The sequence below is a fragment of the Glycine soja genome, chromosome 10 (assembly GCF_004193775.1).
Source record: "Glycine soja cultivar W05 chromosome 10, ASM419377v2, whole genome shotgun sequence".
NCBI lineage: Eukaryota > Viridiplantae > Streptophyta > Magnoliopsida > Fabales > Fabaceae > Glycine > Glycine soja.
The window spans coordinates 11,988,780-12,011,679 of NC_041011.1; the positions used below are offsets into that span (position 1 = coordinate 11,988,780).

At 35.9% G+C, this 22,900-nt stretch overlaps 1 protein-coding gene across 1 annotated transcript; it reads right to left on the reverse strand.

The window, feature by feature from the left end:
* Positions 1–11,773: 11,773 nt before the first annotated feature.
* LOC114369799 (actin-related protein 7-like) lies at positions 11,774–21,367 on the reverse strand. Its single transcript, XM_028327053.1, has 7 exons — positions 21,037–21,367; positions 20,710–20,925; positions 19,889–20,030; positions 16,613–16,857; positions 14,380–14,563; positions 12,759–12,826; positions 11,774–12,388 (listed from the first exon to the last, which is right to left on the reverse strand). Exons 1-7 carry the CDS (start codon positions 21,112–21,114, stop codon positions 12,236–12,238), a joined length of 1,086 nt encoding a protein of 361 aa, XP_028182854.1. The 5' UTR covers positions 21,115–21,367; the 3' UTR covers positions 11,774–12,235.
* Between the last annotated feature and the right edge of the window lie 1,533 nt (positions 21,368–22,900).

The following is a 22,900-nucleotide window of genomic DNA, read 5'->3' on the forward strand; positions in this document are numbered from 1 at the left end:
ATAGCAATGTAGGAGGTAAACAACTATTATTATTAGAGATGTGCCTGGTAGCCTAGAGTCTACCACCCATTTGTTCACATTGGTAACAAAATTTACTTGAGAAATGACCGCAGCAATAATGTCATCTCTTTCAACCAGGTTAGCCCTAAACTTAGGAGGATTGTCATTTCTCACAATAATGTACCTGCATAGAGGAGAAAAATGTCATGGCTTCCCACAAACAAAACGGGCTCCCTTTTTCTTGAAAGAAGGATTAGAAGCAGGAGCATGTGGGATGGGATTAGAAGGAGCCGCACGTGGGTTATTATATTTGTACTTATTCTTGTTAATGTGATCAATTTTGTTGGCATACCTCTTATGAAATGGTTTGTCTTGTATCGTGTTTGCCTTGGCAGACATTGCTTTGGTCCTTGCTGCAACACTTTCTTTCCTATTTGTATCTTCAATGATAATGTGGGTGATAAGGTCTGGCAGTGACATCTATTTGTGTATATGCTTTAACTATTGTTTATAGTCTGTCCAGGACTCCGACAGCTTCTCAATCAGGTGTTCAGAAATGAACTTGTCAGGTAGAGAGATGTTTTCAGTCTTCTAGCAGCTTGTGGTATTCGTTGATTTGTACCTTGATGTCTTTTTTCTTTGTTCATGGTCTAGCGGTAGTAGTTAGTGATGATGAATCTCTATCTGACCACGTTCTCGATAGTGTATTTAAGTATGAGAGAGTCCTGTATCTCTTTGGATTCCTTGTAGGAGTAGTAGACATCGAAAAGATCATTAGACAAGGAACTTAACTAAGTGTGATGACATACCTTATTGGCTTGAACCCATTGTTGAAGTTGATTGTTATCAACAACGACATCAGGTTTGGGAGTGGAAAGAGCGAAGACAACTTCATTCATGTCCAACAAGATATGAACGTGTTCCTGCCAGTGACAAAAATTTTGGCCACTGAAGACCTTAAGTTTTGAGACGTCAGGCAGCGACTTAGCAAAGATTGTCATAGGTGGCGTGGGGTTGGAAGTGTCGGCACTGTTGACAGGTTTTGCAGCTTCAGCCATGAAATAAACCTTTTAGATTGTTGTTACTAAAGTCAAAAATCACGAATGCGGTTGAACTTCCTGAGGTGTGGCAATCACTAACCTAAAAGGTTTATTTGTGGTGTCTCACGCAAACCTCCCAGGATACAACAGTAACATCTTAGCAGAACTAAGGTTACAAAACTCGCAAAGAAAAAATAATTTACCAGGATTAAAGAGGGAGAAGGCTTAATAGAGGTAAAGAGAAATAAAGAAGAAAAGAAAACAAAGAAGAAAAACCAAGAAAAAGCCAATGACCTCATTTCCTTTTAAAATAATTTTTCAAAAAAAACTTTAGTCAAATTTTTCTATCACCCATAAAGAGCCTATAATTGTCATTGTTTCCCTCTTGACTTCCACTTTTATTGACATTAATAGGAAATTTGAATTTAAATACCATAACTTATCCATTTAATTAAATATTTTTAAAAAATTTCTTTTGAAATAATTATTAAAATTACAACAAAAAATTCAAACTAATTTAATCTGTTCAATTTGGATTGTCGAACTTGTGAATACTCCTACAAAATAGATACTTAAAAAAATCACTTAAGATAATAAAAATATATATTTTTCTCAATTAAACTTAACCAAATTTTTTAGTTATTAACTTATTATGTCATTTAAAGTGTGTACCAAAAAGGTTGTGGGGAAAGAGTATGATAATCTTGTTCTGAATTATAACTATTTTTCGAGTATGGTTTCAAGGGACAAGTTGTTTTTCGGTTCACGTTGCCTTATACAACTTAGGGAACCTACGGATTTTGCCCCCATTGCTCAAAAGTCATTAGAACACCAATATGACAATCAATTTTTGCGTGACATGATTAAGTATTAATTTTTTATTATAAATTATAAATCTTAGTTATATGTCATGTGAAAAATAATCGAGATCATAGACATCTAATAATCTGAAATCATTTTTTTCCATATTTTGTCTTCGGATTGGAACCCAATCCATCACCCAGTTACATGCAATAAAAATTATTACGTTACAAAATTAAAAATCAATAAGTATATCATAATATAATTTCCGTAATCATTTACCATATAGCATTATTCTTATTTAGAAATATTAGTGCATATGCGATTGTCTTTTACAAAATATTGAATTTCAATGAATTTAGAACAGTAAAAAATCAAATATTTTATTTAGATATTGTTTCTGGTATTCTCGTTAAAAAAATATTTCTATTATAAAAGAAATAAAACACAGAACTTTGACTTTGTTTGCAAATATAAAAATATTTTTAACTCCCACAAGTACTAAAAATAAAATGAAAATTTTAACCAAAATATAGTTGTAGTAGAATCAAAAATATTTTTACCTTAACCTGCGTAATTATAATGAACTCACACTCTTAAAAGAATTTAATTTTCATATAGGAGGTAACTTTTAAGATAATTATTATAAAAGTTAATAAATTTTTTATATATGATATTTATGATTGAATCACTGTATAAAATATTCTACATTATCAATATATAACCTTTTTTCTCTAATAAAAATTCATCATTGATTTGACTGTTAAAATAATTGTTATAAAAAATCAATAAAATTATTTTACATTTTAATTTGTAATTAAATAATAATATAAAAATTCTTTACATCATCAATTCATAGATTATTTACTCTTTATAAAAATAAAAGAAGAATTTAGTCATTTTTAGTGTTTGTATTTTTGGTTAAACTTTGTTTTGGTCCCAATATTTTTATATCGATGAATTTAATCATTCAACTTAAAAAAAATATATGAATTTAATCTTTTTTTCAATTTAAGAGGGTCAAAAACCACTATTAAATGTCAAGTTGAAACATAAAGAGGGACTAAATTCATAAATTGTTAAATAATTAAAAGACTAAATTCATTAATTCTAAACTCTACAGATCAAAACATATTTAAGGAAAAATAGAGATTTTATTTATCAAGTTTTGAATGGGGTATTTCTTGGGAGGATGGGAGCCAAGAAATAAGAGGTCTTGTGCCAGTTGTTTTTCAAACTAAAATAATATTGGTTTATAAAATTAAAATTATGTAATTTTATATTACTCTTTTATTTACGTTCATTGATCATTTAATCCCTAACATTAAAGTTCAATAACGTAACTTAAGTAAACTATTAGTCATTTTATTAGCATATTGTCTATTAGAGTAGAATTAGACTTTGATTCCTCACATCTAAATTTATAATTTATTTTTTCACTATAAATATGCATGTTTAGGGATTTTTTTTAAAATTGGGATCGTTTTTAAATAATTATCCAAAAGTGATAAGTTATAACACCTGTTATGACTTTATATTTTTTTTTTTTCAACCAAAGTCATAAAATTATTTAAGATTATTGTTAAACTTTTTTACGACTTTAAAGTCGTAAGCATTTTTTTTTTTTGCTTTTATGATTTCAAAGTAGTAAAAACTTTTTTTTACAACTTTGAAGTCGTAAAACTTTTTTTTAATGTTAAAGTTATTTTTAAAAAAAATAATAGTTTATTTATTTTTTTTCTTCTAATTTTTCCAAATTATAAAATTTATTTATTTAATTATCAAATAAATAATTTTAATTTTACTTATTAATAGTTTTTATTTAATATAGTGTATATTTTTATGATTTTATTTTATATATTATTAATTTATTTTAATGTTTTATTATTTAAAATATATTAAATATTTTAATATTGTTTTATTTAAATATTTTTGTTTATTTTAAATTTAGATAATCTATTAATAAAAATACATACTAAAATTAATGTATTATGTTATTTTTAATTTTAGTATGGACTTCAGTATACAATGAGATGAATGAACTAATTTTAAATAGGTCTAAGAAATGTTCATTGTGTAGAATTAAAGAACATAATCATACTAATTGTCCATACAAATAAGTACATGACTGATATAGTTTCTATTTTTATGTTTTTCTTTAATTTGTATTGTTCATTTTATATTAATGTATTATATTATTTTTAATTTTAATATTTATTTTTATTAATAGATTATCTAAATTTTAAATAAACAAAACATTTAAATAAAATAATATTAAAAATATTTAATAAATTTAAATAATAAAACATTAAAATAAATTAACGACATATAAAAAATCAATAAAAAATATACATCATATTAAATAAAAATTATTAATAAGTAAAATTATAATTATTTATTTGACAATTAAATAAATAAATTTGTTTATAATTTGGAAAAATTAGAAGAAAAAAACTCAAAATAAAAAACTATTATTTAAAAAAAATAACTTTAACATTCAAAAAAAAAATTTACAAGTTCAAGGATCATATACTGACGATATTTATTCAATTCAAGAGTTGAATTGACAAATTTGATTATGTTAGACACCACTTTTGTAGTTCTAATTTTCATATCAAATTGAGTGATGGCTATTAAAATCGAACTAAGTTTGTTCTTTTATATTATTAAGAATTAAATTAACTGGTAATGTAAATTTCAGATACTAAAATTAATGTTTTAGTCGTTAAAAGTATGAAATGGCAAATATCCTTGTTCCATCTCCTTCCATCTTGTACGATCTATTTACTATTTATTATTTTCCTAGTAGAAATGTCAACACAATGCAGCCATTGTATCCAAGAATTTGGAACCATCACATCTAGAGAATATCATGCAATTGTTTTTTTATTCTCCGTTGATAGCGGAATCACTCAATTCATTTCATACTAGTTCTAAAAGATAGATAAATTCAATTCAAAGCATGGCATGGATCATCAATTTATGCCGACTAATCACTGGAACTTTATGATGAACAAAAATTAAAGAGGGCCATTAAAACTTGCGTAGGACAAGTTCAATTAATAAAACCATGTTCAATAAAATAATGATACCATAGCAACTTGAAAGAAGTGTTCCAACCGAGCCTGCATGGCTACAACACTGGTACAAGTTGAATATATTATAACATGTGCAGCATGCATAGCTTAATAATGCTAGTCTAATATAAAATGCCAAAACCCTATAGGACTTGATTGTGTCGATGTGATTCACAATTCCATCGAGTGTTATACTGACCCCTTGAAAAGTGTAGTTGTCTACAACAGACCACTAAAACAAAAAATAATGTTATTTAATCCACGCACATATATAGGGAGAATATTTAATAAGACTAAGAGCTTAAAAAGTGAAAAGAGTTAATCCTAACCAAACAAGTATACATGAGATTCACTCTTTTCATGCCCTCTCTCTCTCACTCGCTCTCTCTCTAGAAGGAATGAACCTAGAAAAGAACGTGAGTTGGCATTGAATTGAAGATAGTAGGATCAAGTGATCAACATTACATATCAAGTATTTTACCAATAAAGGTGATAAATCTTCTAAAGTTATGAGAGATGAGAGAGAGAGGGAGAGAGAGAAGGAAAGAGGGTGTGCGAGGGAGAGGGAGAGAGAGATGGACACTGAGTGAGAGAGAAACCGCCAGAGTGAGGGAGAAATCCAGAGGGAGGGAAACACTGTCAGAGAGTGTTTTTGCGAGAGCGAGAACCCAAACAAACGACCGAAACACTAAGAGGAATCGCACGTATGATGTAGCGCCTACTAGAGGGAACGAGTACGAGTGGCAAACTGTGAACTACAGGAAGCATAGAGATAAGAACAAACAGGCGTACGGCAGGAATGGAGGAGGTCAGCAGCATCGTCGGCGAAACTGGAGGGAAGACGCAGACATTACCTTTTTTTACTTTACCAGATTCCCGGAGGAGGTAACCAAGGTCGAGCTGTGGAACCATTTCCGACAGTGGGGGGAAGTTAAAGAGATATTTATCCCCAACCGGAGGAACAAGGAGGGGAGAAGATACGGGTTCATGCGTTTCAGAGGAGTCGCAGATGTGAGAACCGTAGAAAAAGCTCTTGACAATAGCTTCTTTCGTGGCTTAAAATTACATGTTAACACCCCCAAATACGAACGTGGAGTGGTGATGAAGGACCAAACCCAACAAAAGCCTGCGGGGGCAAAGGTGGGTATGGTCGGAATAACACGTACGGGGGTAGCTTCTCGCAGAGATGTACTGGGGACAACAACCACAAAATCTTTCGCAGAGATAGTGGCGTCGCTGAGGAAGAAGCAAAACACCTGCTCTATGATCTCGTTGCCCATCTTTGAGGAAGACAAGGCTCGCTACCAAAACGCCTGGGTCGGTAGGTTGAAGAAGATAGAGACCTTTGAAAGACTGGAAGAGGAAGTGGAGTGGCATGTGGGTCCAAGCATTTCGGCTATATAAATGGGGGATGATATGGCCCTCCTCTTCGGCCTATCAGATAATAAAGCTGCAGAGATTATCCGACAGGAGAAGGAACAATCCTCTTCAATGTTCTACTCCTTGTTGAAGTGGAATCCCCAACTACGAACGGAAACCAGACTGGTTTGGTTGCGAGTCTGGGGTATTCCAGTGCTCGCGTGGAAGACGGACCATATGCGTAGGTTGGTGGCGGAAGTGGGTGACCTCGTCGACGTCGACGATGACGTGGAACTAATGCATCGCCTTGACCGTGCCAGGATTCTGGTTAGGACGCCGCGGCCGCCGTTAATCCAGCACGTCATTCACGTCAACATCGAAGGAGTGACTCATCGCATAGACATGGTCGAAGAAAATGGGGATAAGGAGACAGTCGTAAACTGCCATGGGAGGAGCTTCTGGAGTTCATCTGAGGAAGTGTTCTTTGATGTAGCAGACGACGACATGGATACTGTTATCTCGTGGCCGTCGGGGACATCTCCATCCAGGGACGACGGGGCTCCAGCCAGGGCCTCTGCCGTGGACCATCGGGAACCGCGACCAACTTCTTTTTCCTCTGGGTCTTGCCGTGACAAGGATCCTGTGGGCAATGACCCACCTGACAGGTCGTTGACCACAAAGACCTCCTTGGGTACTATAAATAGCCCAAATAGGAAACTTTTTGAATTGGCTAAGGATCCCCACCCTGTACATCCTGCAACCTTGCACGAAAGTGCTGCAGGTTCAGATTACACATGTCAAAGCTTGCCTCTTTCACCCAAGGCAGTTTCTAACTCTTCCCCCAAAGCTCCTGCAGTTAGACCCTTTGAGGAGGAACATCACCCCAGCCCTGACCAACATACGCTGAATACCAATCACCACAACGGTCCTCTCACCCAACCTTTGTTATTTTCAGAAAAACAGGACCATAACTCTATTGGGCCTTGCACCCCTGAGGCCCAACTGTTGGACCATGTTTCTCCCCAACAGCAACAACAGTTACTATCCAATGGCCTGCAGGTATATTCAAGAAGAAAGTGGTGTAAAAAGCAAAAAGCCCATCAAGAGGTGTTGCCACAAAACATTCCTGTTTTTTCATCGGACCAAGAGGAAGAAGCCATTATGAGACAAAGTGAACTTCTAAAACAATTGGGGCTGACTTGTGGAGGTGATTGTCAGCAGCTCATGGGAAATTTGGCTGATATGGAGCAGAGAGACACAGACATGGCAGCAGAGAAGGGAGAACATATCTGTATCAATGATAATCCTATCCTATAACTGCAGAGGCTTGGGAAGGGGGGTGAAGTGGGCTGCCATTCGTAAGCTCAACTTCAAACATAAGGTGGACCTAGTTTGCTTGCAGGAAACAAAGAAAGAAATCGTCACTAAGGTTGTTTGTCAGTCTATTTGGGGAGATGATAGTGTGTCTTGGGACAGTGTCCCTTCAATTAACACTGCTGGTGGTCTTCTTTGCATGTGGAATAACCTTGCCTTCGAGGTTGATAGGAGGGTCAAGGGCACAAACTTTCTGATGTTGGCAGGGAGATGGGCTAAGGATAACTTGCTGTTGTACATTGTAAATGTTTATGCCCCGTGTGACATAGCTGGGAAGAGAGAGCTTTGGGATCAACTGAAGCACCTAAAAGCCTCTAATCCTGAGGGTGCTTGGTGTTTCTTGGGGGACTTCAACAGTATTAGGAGTATGGATGAAAGAATTGGGTCCTCTCAGCGGTATGTGGGTGTTCATGACAGTGCTGGTTTCAATGAGTGGATAGATACCATGGAGCTTCAGGAAATTAAAAGCTTTGGCAACATATATACTTGGTGTAGACCAAATGGCTCTGCTAGGAGCAGACTTGATAGATGTTTGGTTTCTGTTCAATGGCTAAACAAATGGCCTAATTCATCCCAACATGTGCTCAATAGGGACTATTCTGATCATTGCCCTATCCTCTTGAAAACTGATATGCTGGACTGGGGCCCCAGGCCTTTTAGGGTCATGGACTGCTAGCTGAACAATAACCAATATAAAGCATTGGTTAAGCAATCTTGGTCTGCTGACCTGCAACCTGGTTGGGGGAGCATCGTGCTAAAAAACAAACTGAAGAACCTAAAATCCAGGTTAAAAAGATGGAGTGCTGAGAATGGGGATATCAATAAGAACAAAGTAGAGCAGTTGAAGCAGCAGCTGAATCATTTTGATACTCTAGCTCAGGTCAGATCCCTGGGGGAGGATGAAGTCAAGTCAATGAGATCCATTCAGCAGGAACTGTGGGAGATTTCTTTTGCTCATGAATCTATTCTGAGACAAAAATCTAGAATTAAATGGCTCAAGGAGGGGGACAGCAACTCTGCCTTTTTTCATAAATCCATCAACTTCAGAAGGCATCATAATGCACTCCAAGGTATCTTCTTTGAAAACTCATGGGTCCAGCAACCAGATTTGATTAAGGAAGCAGCAGTAAAATTCTTTGCAGCTAGATTTACAGAGGAAAAGTTGGACAGACCTACCTTGGATGGGGTCCAATTTCATACCATCACTCTCTCTCAAAGAGAGGAACTGTCTGCCCCTTTTTCAGATCCTGAAATTAAGGATGCTGTGTGGAGCTGTGGGGGTGATAAATGCCCCGGTCCCGATGGGTTTAATTTTAATTTCATTAAGGAATTTTGGGGGGTTCTAAAACCGGATTTTAGGAGGTTTGTGGATGAGTTTCATGCTAATGGCAGTTTTCCTAAGGGCAGTAATGCATCCTTCCTGGCTTTAATTCCTAAAATAAGTCATCCTCAATCTTTTAATGATTACAGGCCCATCTCCCTCATTGGGTGTATGTATAAAATTGTAGCTAAATTATTGGCTAATAGGCTGAGGAGAGTTATGCCTGCCCTTATTGATGAGAGACAAACGGCTTTCATAAAGGATAGGCACATCCTTCATGGAACTTTAATCCTCAATGAGGTTTTGGAGGAAGCTAAAAGGTGCAAGAAACCAGCCTTGGTGTTTAAGGTGGATTTTGCAAAGGCTTATGATACTGTTTCATGGTCCTTTCTGGATTATATGCTGGACAGAATGGGGTTTTGTCTCAAATGGAGAAGATGGATCAAGGCTTGCAACAAATCAGCTTCTATTTCCATTCTTATAAATGGCAGTCCCTCAAAGGAATTTATCCCAACCAGAGGTTTGAGGCAAGGGGACCCTTTAGCCCCTTTACTCTTTAATATAGTGGCAGAGGGCCTGAATGGCATGATGAGGACAACTCTAGATAAGGGCCTTTACAGAAGTTACCTTGTAGGTAAGCAGAAGGTGCCAGTAAATATTCTGCAATATGCAGATGACACCATCTTTGTGGGTGAAGCTGTTTGGGACAATGTAATTGTCATCAAGACCATGCTTAGGGGCTTTGAAATGGCTTCCGGGCTGAAGATTAATTTCTCCAAGAGCAGTGTGGGTATTTTTGGGGATCATACTAACTGGGTTCATGATGCAGCTCTTTTTCTTAATTGCAGAATCTTGGAGACACCTTTTCTGCACTTGGGGATTCCTCTAGGGGCTAAGCGCTCTAGCTGGTTGCTGTGGGAACCTCTCATTAAAAAATTTGAATCAAAGCTGTCTAAGTGGAACCAGAGATTCTTATCTATGGCTGGGAAGGTCACATTGATTAACTCAGTCCTCACTGCCCTACCAATTTACCTCCTATCTTTTTTCAAAATCCCCCAAAAAGTTGTCCGGAAAGTGATCTCCTTGCAAAGGAATTTTCTATGGGGGGGAGATCATGATTATAAGAAGATTCCATGGGTAAAATGGGACACCATTTGTCTTCCCAAGGAGTTTGGGGGTCTCGGGATCAAGAATATTAATAACTTCAATGCAGCTTTGTTGGGAAGATGGATTTGGGATCTATCCTATAATCATAATCAGCTTTGGGTTCGTATTATATCTTCCAAGTATGGGGGCTGGGCAGAGCTTATTAATGGAAGTGATAGGCCGTGGCATTCTCAATGGTGGAAGGATCTTCGAAAGCTAGTCAATCAGCCTGATTTCAATTCCATTATCCAGCAGATGGAATGGAAGGTGGGGGATGGGACTTTAATAAATTTCTGGAAGGACAAATGGATAGGGACTGATTCCAACCTAGAACAGCAGTTTAATCAGCTGTTTCTCATCAGCAGGCAGCAGAACTGCAATATCCGCAGTATGGGTAGCTTTTCCCATGGTAGCTGGTGTTGGGATCTAAATTGGAGAAGAAACCTTTTTGATCATGAACAGACAGAAGCCGTGACTTTTATGGACCTAATCAGCAATGTTCATATTCAGCCTCATCTGAAGGATACCATGAGGTGGTTAGCAGATCCTTCGGGCCTCTACTCATCTAAGTCAGCCTATAGTCTGTTGACCAATGTCAATAGAAATCTCCCTCACCCTAATATCTACAAGTCGCTTTGGAAACTTAACATACCCCCAAGAGCTGCGGTATTTGCTTGGAGAATTTTAAAAAACAGGTTACCCACTAGACACAATCTTTTTAAAAGAAATGTGTCCTTTCCAGACTACACCTGCCCTCTTTGTAGATCTCATCAAGAGGAGGCTGGTCACTTGTTTTTCAACTGCAAGGCCACTATTGCTTTATGGTGGGAATCCATGAGCTGGAACAGGATGGTCGGTCCCCTGGCTGAATCCCCAGCAAATCATTATATCCAATTCTGTGAGGGTTTTGGAGATGGTAAAAAGCAAAATCGTTGGCATTGTTGGTGGATTGCTCTAACAAGTTCCATATGGCAGCATAGGAACTCTATGCTTTTCCAAGGCAAGAGTTTTGAGCCTTTGAAAGTGATGGAAGACGCCTTATTCCTTATGTGGTCATGGCTAAAAACCAGAGACAAAAGCTTCTGCCAATCCTTCAACTTTTGGTCGTCTAATATAGTGCAATTCTTTGGTTAACTGATTTCTCAGTTCTGTTGGGGATGGGTTGTATTTGATTTTTCAGTTTGCTTCTAGGGGGCTTCGTTTCTTTTTGTATGTTTTTCATTTGTATCAATCACCAGCAGTACCTCTGGTGCTGCTGTGTTTCAGTTTCATTAATATATATATATATATATATATATATATATATATATATATATATCTTTGGCCCTTCAAAAAAAAAAAAAAGTATTTTACCAATGCCATAGCCATATATAGCCTATTTAGAAAATATTTGTGGCCTTGGAATCGGCCTATACATGTTCAAGGGTATAGGTTTCATGCCAAAGAAATAGAATCTGGCTGCCGTTTGACAATACTAGTTGCATTAAAATCATAGCTACACTAAACTTATAATGACTGTGTATAGTTCTAATTTTATTGGCTGTCCCCTAAGGTAAAGGTTGAGCAGCAATTATTCTTCACCATAACTGCATTAAAATCATATTCACACTTCTTTTATACCTGTGCAGATTTTTTATTTTGGTATTTCATTGTAATAGACTTTAAAATGTGTTACTAACTTCACCATAACTGATTAAGAAATGTTATCGATGAAGAACAAAATACAAGCAAATCAAAGTGTAATAATTAGTTACAGGAGAGGTGCAGAAAATCTGTGCAACAGTACAGGTAGAGGTCACTGGGGACCAAACTGAATCTGGTGCAGGCTTGCTCATTACAAAGATAAGCAAGCTGCTGTTGCTGTAACATACATTATATGATTTTGTCAGAGCCAGGTTTTACTGAAATCATCTACCTGTGGTTGCCTTGACACTTGAGCAAGGAAATATGATTGCATATAGTCAATGGAGATCCACTACAGTTTTTAAAAACATGCAAGTACCTAAACATCTAGTGAGTTAGCATTTTGAATCTGAGTCAAATGAAGGCCTACCACATGTACTAATACAAGCGTAAAGGAACTGTCCTGTTTGAAGAAATTGTGCAGATGAATCCCATCAAAAGCATTTCCGGTGAACAATGGAAGGCCCAGTTTCATCATAATCTGCCTTGGTTACATGCTGATTTTGAGGAAAAACTACTTTGGCAAGTATGGCACCTCCCACCCATGCAGAATTCATGGTTAAATTTTCTGGCATGTATTCTGGAGGCTGCAAAATGACAGATTACCGGCCCATCAGAGGAAACATAAATTAATACATGAATAATTTATATACATAAGTATAGGATGACAATGAACTCTTATAACGATTAGCCCACAACTCTATCCCCACAAAGATAGGAAACAGGGGAGAGCCTCGGGGAACAAAAAAACATCTGAATAACAAAATAAAAGAAAACCATGGACAGCAAGCATTTTGATCCCATATTTCATTATCATACACGCCAGATTTCAAAAATTAATGGCCACAAAATAAAACAAATTCTTTCAATAGCAAAATACTCCAAGATAACATAAATATAATGATATAATGTCTGTCAGACACGCGTATTACATTATTTACTTGACAACATGATTACCTTTACTAGGGTAGGTCGAATAGCAGATGAACTTAGGCTAGATTCCTTCTGAAATCTCTCTTCAAAACCTGAAGTAAGAACCAACATTGACGAGTAAGCTTTCTCATAAAAAGCTATCAGCTTACTGTGAGATAACCTCATCTTGTCATGAACATACTGAACAAATTGATGTCTTAACCAACATAGGTTTCCTGGTTAATCAGAGGAAACCTAAATTCCATATGCAACTAAATGCAAAGAAGTCACTGAACAGTGGAGTATACAGTATATTGATGCACATCAAGGAACAATACATGCAGAACAGCACAGGACAAGGTTTGTTCAGCCTACTATTTGGTAGTGAACGCACAACATAACAAATTGCAATATTCTTTGATTGATTCACATCAATACGAGAAAGCACTAAATGAATTTTATTATAATACCCTTAGTTCTATATAATGTTTATTTTGCATGATGAAAAGACACAAGATTTCGATATTTTAACAGTTAGCATTATATATATATATATATATATATATATATATATATATACCACCTCTGGGGTTTCATGAAACACAAACACCCCTACCTTTTTAACATTTATAGTAACCTCCCTTATAGGGGGGGTTGTGTAATGTACAAGGTGTCAGGGTACATTTTTCAAAAATTAAGGGGAGTTAGTAGTGTAGAGTAGATAAAAGCAAGGGAAATTTTTGTAGTTTCATAAAACCTTTTGGGTAGTTAATGTAATTTACTTAATATATATATATATATATATATATATATATATAACACATTATAATCATTATACTTTAATGACAATATGGACAAAGTCACGAGTGTTCTCCATGTCTTTAATGAAGTCTTGCCCCTGGCTAATACCACTGCCAAGGAACTAGAGCTACTACTGAAGTTCATGTTATTGGCTTTGTATGGTTACTTGATCCATGGTTTGAGATTAGATTTTGAGCTCTCCCACGGTACCCAACTCTGAACTCTTGTGGTCCAGCTTGTTGCCTGCTCTACCCAAATCACTTGTTAGCTCTTGCCCCAATGGATTGCAATCGGATCCTAACATCCCACCACACTCCGCAGCCCCAACACCCAAGCCGGCTGGCTGTGCACTAGCCCTTTGACTAGTCCCAGGCGAACACTGCAATACCAGCATCACCACCTGCACCACTTGTTTGCAGCTAAGAGACATGGTTGAAGCCTCTAATAACAATTGATAAGCACCCAAGCATTTGGGAACCCTCCCTTAAATGTTAGCTGTAGAGGGGGGAGAACCCAGCCACTTAATTACTCCACCAAACATCCCATACTACTTGATGAAGGACTTAGGCACCCCATAATCCCCAAGTCCCTATCATATTGCTTCTAGGTAGTTGTTCCTGTGAGCTCTAGAAGCCATATGTGACTCTTGTCTTAGAAAATAGCCATAACACACCTGAAGACAATCACTCTCTCTCTATATATATTTAAATTTATCTTGCCTTGCCAAATTTTACCTTGTTTAGTTAATACCGAAGACAATAGAAAACATAATAGTCCAATATTTAGTTCTGTTGTACTCAAATTAATGAAAAAACAAAGGATCCCATATACTAGATTCATGAGAACTAATGAAATAACGGTTTACCAGTCATAGAAGAAGTGCCACCACAAACCACAGTATTTTCAAGAAGTTGCCTATGATTTTCAGATGACACCGTTGAAATAGCATGGACAAGCTGCTCAACAATGCCATGAGCCTCCAAACCCAATAGACATGGCTGGAATAAAGCTTCGCCAACAGTATATCTTTCTCTTCCAATTGTAATCACCTACACATAATTCAACAATCAAGGTTAGATCAAGTCATAAAATATAGAAGATCCAGTTAAAAACAAAGGCAAGTTTGAGCAAAAGCTTGAGTATCATATTTCAGTTTTCAAATTCCAACCTTGAGGACAAGGTTGATTTTTAGGAGGGGTGTATTGTTAGGATATAAGGAGAAGGGAAAGTTAGTTAACATAGTTAGACTATTAATAAGTTAGTTGGTTAGTTAGTTAGAGGGGTTTATTAGATATAAATAAGGGAAGGATAGGGGAGATTCAGCTTTGGATCATTTGTAATTGAGCATTAGCTCTTTGTGAAAGGAGAAATCCTTTGTGAAGGGGAAACCCTTGGGAGGAGAGTTTTCTCTCCTATGTTTTCTTACTATTCAATAAAATCTATCTTTTCTTTCCCATTCTGATTCATGGCTCCTAACAGTAGCTCTTTCCAAGACATTGGCAACCAACTCTAATATGCCATAACTAAGGTGAGCTTTGGGGGGTGACCACAATTAAGACAGGTTAGGGGTGACTGCAATTAAGGTGGCTTTCCAACAGTATATCTTCCTACATTTAACTCAACGGCCCTATCTCTGAACTCTTCTAGACTTCTCTTATTCATAGTGCAAAAAACTTCTGCTAAGTGGCATAAAGCCATCATTCCTATTAAAAGCTACCACCGCCACATTCAACTGTTTGAAGCCCCTACCACCTTGGTTCAATTCAAAGCCCCCACTATCATTGTTCAACCATTCAAAGCCGCCATCACTGCAGTTCAACTGTTACAAGTTTCAATCATTGACTCAGAGCCAGAGGCTCAGCCTTGCATTTTGTTGAGCCATGCAGGGTTGTTGTTCCTCCTTGCCTTCTTGAGTTGTATTGCATCACTGTCGATCACAACTATTCAACCTTGCATCTTTGTTCAGCCATTCAGCCTTACATGGAACACATCAACTGTATTTTTATGGTAATAGAAGGGCAACGGTGTTTTCACAGCATTTTAATACGTTCAAACGCATTTTTGTTGATTGATGAGGTTCAAACTATTAACTACTAGAGAAAGTAATTGCATCCACATCTTATAGGTTATACTAGTTAACTAAACCAAAATAAACTGGATAACTGTTATGCCTTAAATCTTAACTGGAACCTTTTTTCAGATAATTTCAGTTTGGCTCAGCTTTTACATTTAAACCATACCATGCCCACCCTTGTGAAAGGTTCATGGCCTTTCCACCACCTCTATGATCATAACATTCAACAAGTAGGAAACCAATAACTTCGTACACTAGCTCAAAGCACAAATTTAGATGTTTCCTGTCTCATTCACCACATCTTTCCTTTGGAAAATAGGAATGGTGTCAACAAATTTCTCAGAACCCTTCAAGTCTCTATGAACTAAGATATAATGTATGCAATGCATCCATATTAGATTACGGCCATCTAAAGTAGAAATATATTTAGACCTGAAATAATCTTCAATTTAACATATTCAATGATAATCTCCTATCCTCTTATTGATGTATACAATAAACAATGTTGTGACTTGTGACTTGCAAGACATTCAGACTTCAACCAACTAAAATAGAACCTAAATAACTATACTCAATCAATTCTAACATTCTGAATGCAAAAAAAATCCCAGTTAATATGGCCTTATATTCTAAAGCCGCTTCTAATGACAACCTAGCAAGCTTTCAACATCAATTAATAAAAGTACCGCTAAACAGCCTCCTATTGGAAAATAAATTTTCTAGCACAAAGCTTTAAGAGAACTTAAAGAGGGATTCAATCAAAATATCCAGTTCATTTGCATCATAGTGAAAGAAAACTCTACGTGATTCTAAAGTGAGCACTGCTCTCATTACCAATTCTTCAACCCACCCTCCCTTTCATTTTTGTTTGTTTTCCATTTGTTTAACCAATTTTAACTCACACTAAGATTGTCAGATCTATAGTAAAACAAACTTGATAGAAGAACTGGTCAAATATATCAGGAACAAGTAAATGAGCAAGCATTGGGTAATAATTATTTGATAGAGGAACCAATAGGTGTACCTGTCCATCAGGAAGGGTATGTGTCTCCACAGGGCAGGAACCTTGGGTCTTCTGATAAGCTAATTCATCTTCAACACAGCACGAGTATTGCTGTTTTATGTTCTCAACATCAGAGATGCTGATATTCACTAACGGATTGGATTTGCCAAGTTCTTGAGCCAGGAAATTAGTTAGATCAATACCTCCAAACTCAAATCTTCTTGAGGCAATGTGGTTAACAGCACCCTCAATCACTGGTGCAATATCTGATTAGGCAAGCCAAAAAGATCAAATTGTGCATAACTAGTAAGCTCAACAGCAAGTTCGTTTTGAAAGAGAAACACTCAGCCATCTATCTACTCATCCACTTATATAATAGCACATATAATATTTGTTAGAGCTTCAATGTAATGGCCATCTCAAACAAAGATCTAAACCAAACATATCAGGAGAGGAACTAGTCTTCCAAGTTTCTACCATGTATAGATAGTTTTAAATCAAAGACAATACCCTTAATTATAATAGTATTGTGTTTGTAAATTGTAAATTTAGTTTGATAAATAGAAAATACCAGAAGTGAAATAGGTTGAAACTACTTCAAGAATTGAAGTTTTGCAAAATAGGCTCTTCGAAATTGATTTATTGCAATTGTTAAAATAGGAGAAACAGAGGGATAATTGAGTGAAAACCGTGTCAAAGTACACAGCGGGTGCATGTTTATATAGGTTAATTACATTAATTGTACTTAGAGGATATTATGTTTCCTCTAAATCAGAGATTATGTTCCTATAAACAGCAATTATTAATAGAATCAGAATATTAATTCTGATTTTAAACACACCCCACCAAGCTGAAGCTTACTATGCTCTCAGTTTGTTACAAGAAAATTTATTCCCACTAATAAATAAAAAATATAAAAATTGAGTTCAACCAAAAAACTGTTGTCACATGGCGGTTATGGCAGTGCCTTAACGGCATTACGAAGGTGTAACGGCGGCCTCCGCAATCTGTTATGTGTTATTCTAGCTTATATAAAGGCATCCACCATGGCCATAACGTTGCGGACTCATGGCGGTTCACAGCAGGCATGGCGGGTTTTCTGTGTTTTTTCTCTCGAATTTTTTGGGCTCGGGTTAGCCCATTAGAAACAACCCGACCCGAAACACAACTGTTACTCCTAGACTAACCCTTCCTTCTACGAATACAAAACTCTTCTCACACTCACTCAAACCCTAGCGGCACAAAACCTTCCCTCTGTGCAAACACTCCAGCGACCTTCTCTGCTCTGACATACTCTGGTTTATTTCTTTCTTTTTTTCCTGAACTGTTTTTCTCCCTTTTTCTCCTCTTTTCAAATGTTCTTCTTCATTCTGTTTATTATGTTTGTTTATGTTAGCGGTGAAATTCCCGTTTTCAGAAATGTCATCCTCTGTTCTGTTTTTTTTCAGAATTATTATTAGTTTGTTGCCCTGAGGTTTTTTTATAAAACCTTATCCTAATTATTTTTCAGTTATAGGATAATTTCAGGGACAGACACTCAACCAAAGCAATGCTGTTTTTAATATATATGTCATCTTTGCTATTTTTGTTCCAGTATATATATATATATATATATATATATATATATATATATATATATATATATATATCCACCATAGACTGCCATGCCATCTGCCATTTTGATGTGGCACTTAAATGTGCTCACCACCATCCGCCATAAAACGCTATTGATAACCTTGCCAAAAAAACACGCGTTTGACAGACAACTCAAGGATGTTGGCAAAGTCGGGGAGTATTGCTAGAAAGATAACATTGCCAGATAGCAGGAATAACCATCAGCCTTAGAAAACTTATGGCATGTAAAGCAAGTTCTAACCTTAAGAACCACATTTGGAAGCTTCAAACCAATATTAATGGAGACCCAAAATTATTTAAACTTGAAGGCAAGACCAATGCATCTGGGACAAAGTCGTCAACACTAGTGCACCTGGGACATAGACGGGGCCAGAGCATCTGGGACAAAAAGAAGGACCAGTGCACCTGGGACATAGACGGGGCCAGAGCATCTGGGACAAAAAGAAGGACCAGTGCACCTGGGACATAGACAAGTGGGTCCCCGGTGAGGCACGATTTTCGTAATACCTCTGCAGGCTCTAGATACCATTGTTAAAATAGGAGAAAACAGAGGTATAATGAACTGAAAACCGTATTAGAGTACACAGCGGGTGAATGTTTATATAGGTTAATTACATTAATTGTACATAAATAGAGGATGTTATGTTTCCTCTAAATCAGAGATTATGATCCTATAAACTGCAATTATTAATATAATCAGCATATTAATTCTGATTTTCAACAACAATCAAGAAACCTTGCATGTTGCCTCCAAGTCTGTCTTTCAAGAGTGAACTATGCATATCAATAGACTGTCATTTCATCTGAGAAAAGAATCTTTCCCTAGATTACTACCTCATTATGAATTCTAAAGATCAACGAGCAAACAGCTTTACTCAATCTCTCTGTGGGGCCAAGGGTAACTTATATAGTAACAAGCTTATGTTTACCACATGTAAGCTTTAGGGAGAGATTGTTATTTATCTTGAATCAATAGAATATGTTAACAAATATGCACTTGCAGTGGTATTTATCCCTAAAACTAGATATTGGAATTGTAAGCAATCTGGGAGAATAAATCCATGAGGCTGATATGACTTCTCTCAGGAAAATTCAAACATTCAACTAAGCCATTCAATTCAATTAGTAAAACAGAAGATTAGGAAAAAACTGATTTACTGGAACTACCAATAAATCAACACAAGAAACCTCGGTTACATCTAACAAATACAGAGCCCAAGCATGAAGCCATCCAATTCTTTTCACTTAGCTATGCAGATAATGATGGCATGTGGAATAGGCAAGGTAAAATGAATATGCAATTGCAAACAATAGTCAATTTTTAAGCATCCCTTCGACTCTTTTTGGCTTTCAAGAGCTGATGGACAAAGTCTCTGGCAATTTATTTGATCACTGACACATGATAAAGCAACTTAACATTATTTTTATTTTACTCCAGCAATACAGAGATTTAACTACAACAGGTGTCTAGTCACCCATAGAGTCCTTGTCCTTGGTGCACGAATATCACATGAATATGTGACAGAGTAACATATACACCCACATTTTCAAATTAGACAACTTGACGTACAGCAAGCAAATCAAATAAACCATTTTTATATGTAATATTTATTTATACAAATCAAACAAATCTTGAATTCCCATTCTTTCAGATATGCATACCTATTTTTCCATGACCAATATCAACTGTGCATCCAGAGATACGTCCTACAGCATATAGTGACAACACTGCTTGTTCGGAAGCATAAAACCCTGATATGTTGAATGTTTCAAACATTAGTTGCACTAACTGTTCCTTGTTAGCCTGGAAAACAATAATATATACATCTGTTAAGGAAACTGTTAAAGAAAAAGTTTAATTAAAGAATACTACAAACTTGTTACCCCCAATTTTGTTTTCAAGGATTGGCTGATCGATTATATCAGATAGACAGCTTATTATGTAAAACGTAAATAATACACTGATATGTACAAAAAAAGATGGCACCAAAATTGTCAAAGAGTATATAATAAAGATTTATTGAGTAACTAGGGAGGCAAATGGATGAGTATATGGGCAAACACACCTACACTCGAGAGTCCAAATACACATTAAGACCCTATAGGATAAAAAAGGTATATAAATACTTATTCAAATAAAGCTTGTTAAATAAGCTCTGTTGTCATACGTATGAGTGCCCTAAAATAAGCTGAATAGGAATAACTTCGAGAAATGCTAATGTAGGAGTGGAGTTTGGACAATTCAACAGAGTAAATTCAAAGTAACTATCATAGAACTGGCTACCACAAAAGATTATTTTCATAAACTTTAATACGTAACCATGCCAAAGAAAAAATCACCCAAAACAGGGCTAATAGTTAACAAGTGCTTATTGCAGCATATAAGCCTAAACAAGCGGAAAATAGGGTCATCAAAACAGGACATTGTTAAATCAGTAAATTTCCTTAATGACAACTAAAAGCATAAACTTCTAAGCTCAAACCTTTGGAGTACAAAGTGGATCCGTGAACAGTATTTGTCCTTCATTGCCCATTTCCCATCCAAAGCCAGTATACAATACATAATGCAGCAAATCCTCCATGGCATCCCAATCACTGACATAACCTCTGCACACCGGATCAACGGCAACGTCATCGACTGCCGGGTTATCCGTCATCGACCCATCATCGAGCATTCGCTTCATTTGGGTAGGAATTATCTGAATCAAAAGAAGCCCAAATTAGGGACACAATTTCTTTTATTTTTGTTGAGAAATGAAAAATAGAAGCAAAGGGAGAACGAGATTTTGGGGTGAGAATTGATTTCGTACCATGGCGGGAGCTTGATCGGGAATCGCGAAACCGGCTTTGAGGAGGCTGGAACCGGGGTCGACCACTGCGGCTTCCATGGCTCTGCAGTCTGCACAAGAACGAAAACACTAACCCTAGGTTTCGGTCTTCTGAAAGGAGCTCTAGCCTCTACTCTGGGCACTGAACTGAGAGAAGCGAGAAGCTGCAGAAGAAGAAAACGAAGAAGCAATTACAGTTTTTAGCGGGTTTTAATTTGAATATATGTATGCTGCTGCTATTTCGTGGTTACCATTTGAATTTTTTCTTTTCTTTCTTTCTTTTACTAGCGGAAAGAGAGATTCTAGCTCAGATATGTTTTTGTCTCAGGAACTCGGGTCATTTAATTGTATTTTTTACTCTCAAATTTTATTTTTTTTGGTGAATTTTACTTTGGTTAAAATATGTTTTTTATTTCATAAAATTATCAAAAGTTCATTTTTGGTTCTTGCAAAAAAAAATTTAATTATTTTTCATTTTCATAAAATAAAAATGTGTTATTTTTTTATCCGATATTAATTTAGACGAATTTAAATTTGTTGGGATATTTTTTAATTTAAATTTGAAAATATAATTTTTTTGAAGGTTAAAAATCTCCACAAATAACATAAAAAAAATCAAAACACAATTTATTTGTGATTAAAAATTGTCACAAATTATAAAAAACAAATTAAAAAATACAAGAAATTTCTTTTGCCTAAGGGCACCTCACCACCCCTTTTGCACCAATCCAAATCCAATCCAAATCTATTTAAATGGATTGGATTTGGATTTCAAATCCATATTTCAAATGAATTGGATTTTAAATATAAATTCATATTTCAAATCCAAATTAAGACCAATGCAAAATTTTAGCCAAATAAAGCTTCCTAATTTAGCTGTTATACAACTTGTTAAACATGCAACAGTGTTTTCACTCTAGCAGCAGCCAATATATTCACATGGTGTACTTAAATAAAGCTCAAAGGAAAAAATGTTTATAAAAATATTGAGCTAATTACTAAAGGTTAAAATAAATCTTCCTAATTAAGTTGTTATACAACTTATTAAACATGCAGCAGTGGTTTACCTATAATTTTAAAGTATCATAAGTATTCTTGTATGTCATAATCATATATTCTTATATGCGAAAAGTGAAAACCAATTACTAAAGGATTCATAATCATATATTTTAAAGAATACGCCACCTCAAGTTCCAAATTCCCAAAACCAATATAAATTCACAACACTTTGAGTTTCCTCATGGAACAAAACCAAATGATCAAATAGTCAAGGTCAGCAAGACCATACCATTCGGTTGAATTGCCTCCTTGATAGTTTATAAATATCTATTATCTCTGTATTCATTATGTTGTTGAGTCATACCCAAGGCATTAAGCATTTCAGGATAACTTTGATGCAAGATATCTACAGACCATAGGGATAACCCACCAATTGATATCAATATTCGACGTTCTGATACACAAGATCCTCCAAAGAGGTGAGTGTAGAGCATACTAGCTGGTGAGAGTTTCAAATGATAATCATTATATAACTCAGAGTTTCAGAGAAGAAGGAATTTATAAGAAAGTCATTTTAGTAAGAAGAGAGTATTATTCGATTCAATGTGCCTCAACATACAAACTCATCCCCTTTATATAGGAGAGGAATGGACACTAACGTATAAAGTCTTATCCGGGGAAGGATAAGCTTATTACAACAACAGATAACATAGAATCTATTTTATTATAGAAAAGATAAGGCTTAGTAGACTTAAGATAAGGCATCTTCTAAACGACTGACACTTGACACACAATGACGAAGATATGATTATCCTTATCCTGAAGATTAATCTCTTTACAGCACACC